General features: G+C 35.0%; 1 protein-coding gene across 1 annotated transcript; it reads left to right on the top strand.

Annotated features, from left to right (window-relative positions):
- Positions 1-210: 210 nt before the first annotated feature.
- LOC110717011 lies at positions 211-759 on the top strand. Its single transcript, XM_021895653.1, has 2 exons — positions 211-548; positions 639-759. The coding sequence occupies exons 1-2, from the start codon at positions 211-213 to the stop codon at positions 757-759; spliced, it is 459 nt and encodes a 152-aa protein (XP_021751345.1).
- The last annotated feature ends 412 nt before the right edge of the window (positions 760-1,171 follow it).

Here is a 1,171-nt window from a genome sequence, read left to right as displayed (position 1 = left end):
GTTGTTGAGTTCCAAAAGAGAGGATTACCACATGCACATTTTTTAATAATACTAAAACGTGACTTCAAAATAAGAGGGCCAACAGAGTATGATAAATTTGTTTGTGCTGAAATCCAGTTGTTTGATAATTCTCATCTTCGTAAAGTTGTCTTGACTCATATGATGCACGGGCCTTGCGGCAAGCTGAATCCAAAATGTCCTTGCATGAAAATGGATGGGAGAAAGTTAGTTTGTAAAAATGGATATCCAAAAGACTACAATTCAGAAACAGCAAACAACAAAGATGGATATCCTACATATAGGGGAAGACAAATAGGTGAAAAGGTGAAAATCAGACGAGATGAGCTAGATAACCAATGGGTAGTACCTTATAATCCATATTTACTACTCATGTTTGACTGTCATATTAATGTTGAGGTTTGCTCAACTATCAAAGCAGTAAAATATTTGTACAAATACGTTTACAAAGGGCACGATCGAATATCATTCAAGATATCTGCCACAAATGATAATAAAGTTGATGAAATTGAACAATTTCAATCTGGCAGGTTGGTTTGATTATTTAGTTTGCATTATTAGATTTTGTTTCGTATTAATTTCAAATATTTCATTGGAACTGAGTGATTTTAAATTGTTAGGTGGGTATCCCCATGTGAAGGAGTATGGCGAAAATTTGGGTTTGATTTATATGAAATCTATCCTCCTGTTATGCCGTTGCCTGTACATCTTTCGAATATGCAATCCATTTCAAATGGGTAGTGAGAGATCTTAGCGTTCACATACACCATTGACAGAATACTTTGCAATGAATTTGACAATTAATGGTGGCACCAACCTTTTATATGATGAATTTCCAGAGTACTACAAATGTGATGCAAGTACAAAGGAATGGAAAGATAGGAAAAATACACTAACTGTTGTTGGGAGGATATCATTTGTCTTACCTGCTGAAGGTGAACGTTATTTTCTACGACTTTTACTGCTCAATATATGAAATTCAACATCTTTTTCAGACTTATGTACAGTTGATAATTATGTATGTGCTACATTTCAAGAAACTGCTAAAGAACTTGGTCTTTTAGAAGACGATGATGCTGCATCTATTTGCTTGGCTGAAGCTGCAGAGGTACAGTTACCAGGTGCTTTTAGACGACTGTTTGCAATAGTTCTG

Source organism: Chenopodium quinoa, unplaced genomic scaffold (assembly GCF_001683475.1).
Source record: "Chenopodium quinoa cultivar QQ74 unplaced genomic scaffold, ASM168347v1, whole genome shotgun sequence".
In the NCBI taxonomy this organism is placed as follows: domain Eukaryota; kingdom Viridiplantae; phylum Streptophyta; class Magnoliopsida; order Caryophyllales; family Amaranthaceae; genus Chenopodium; species Chenopodium quinoa.
This window is presented reverse-complemented; position numbering and strand designations above follow the sequence as displayed.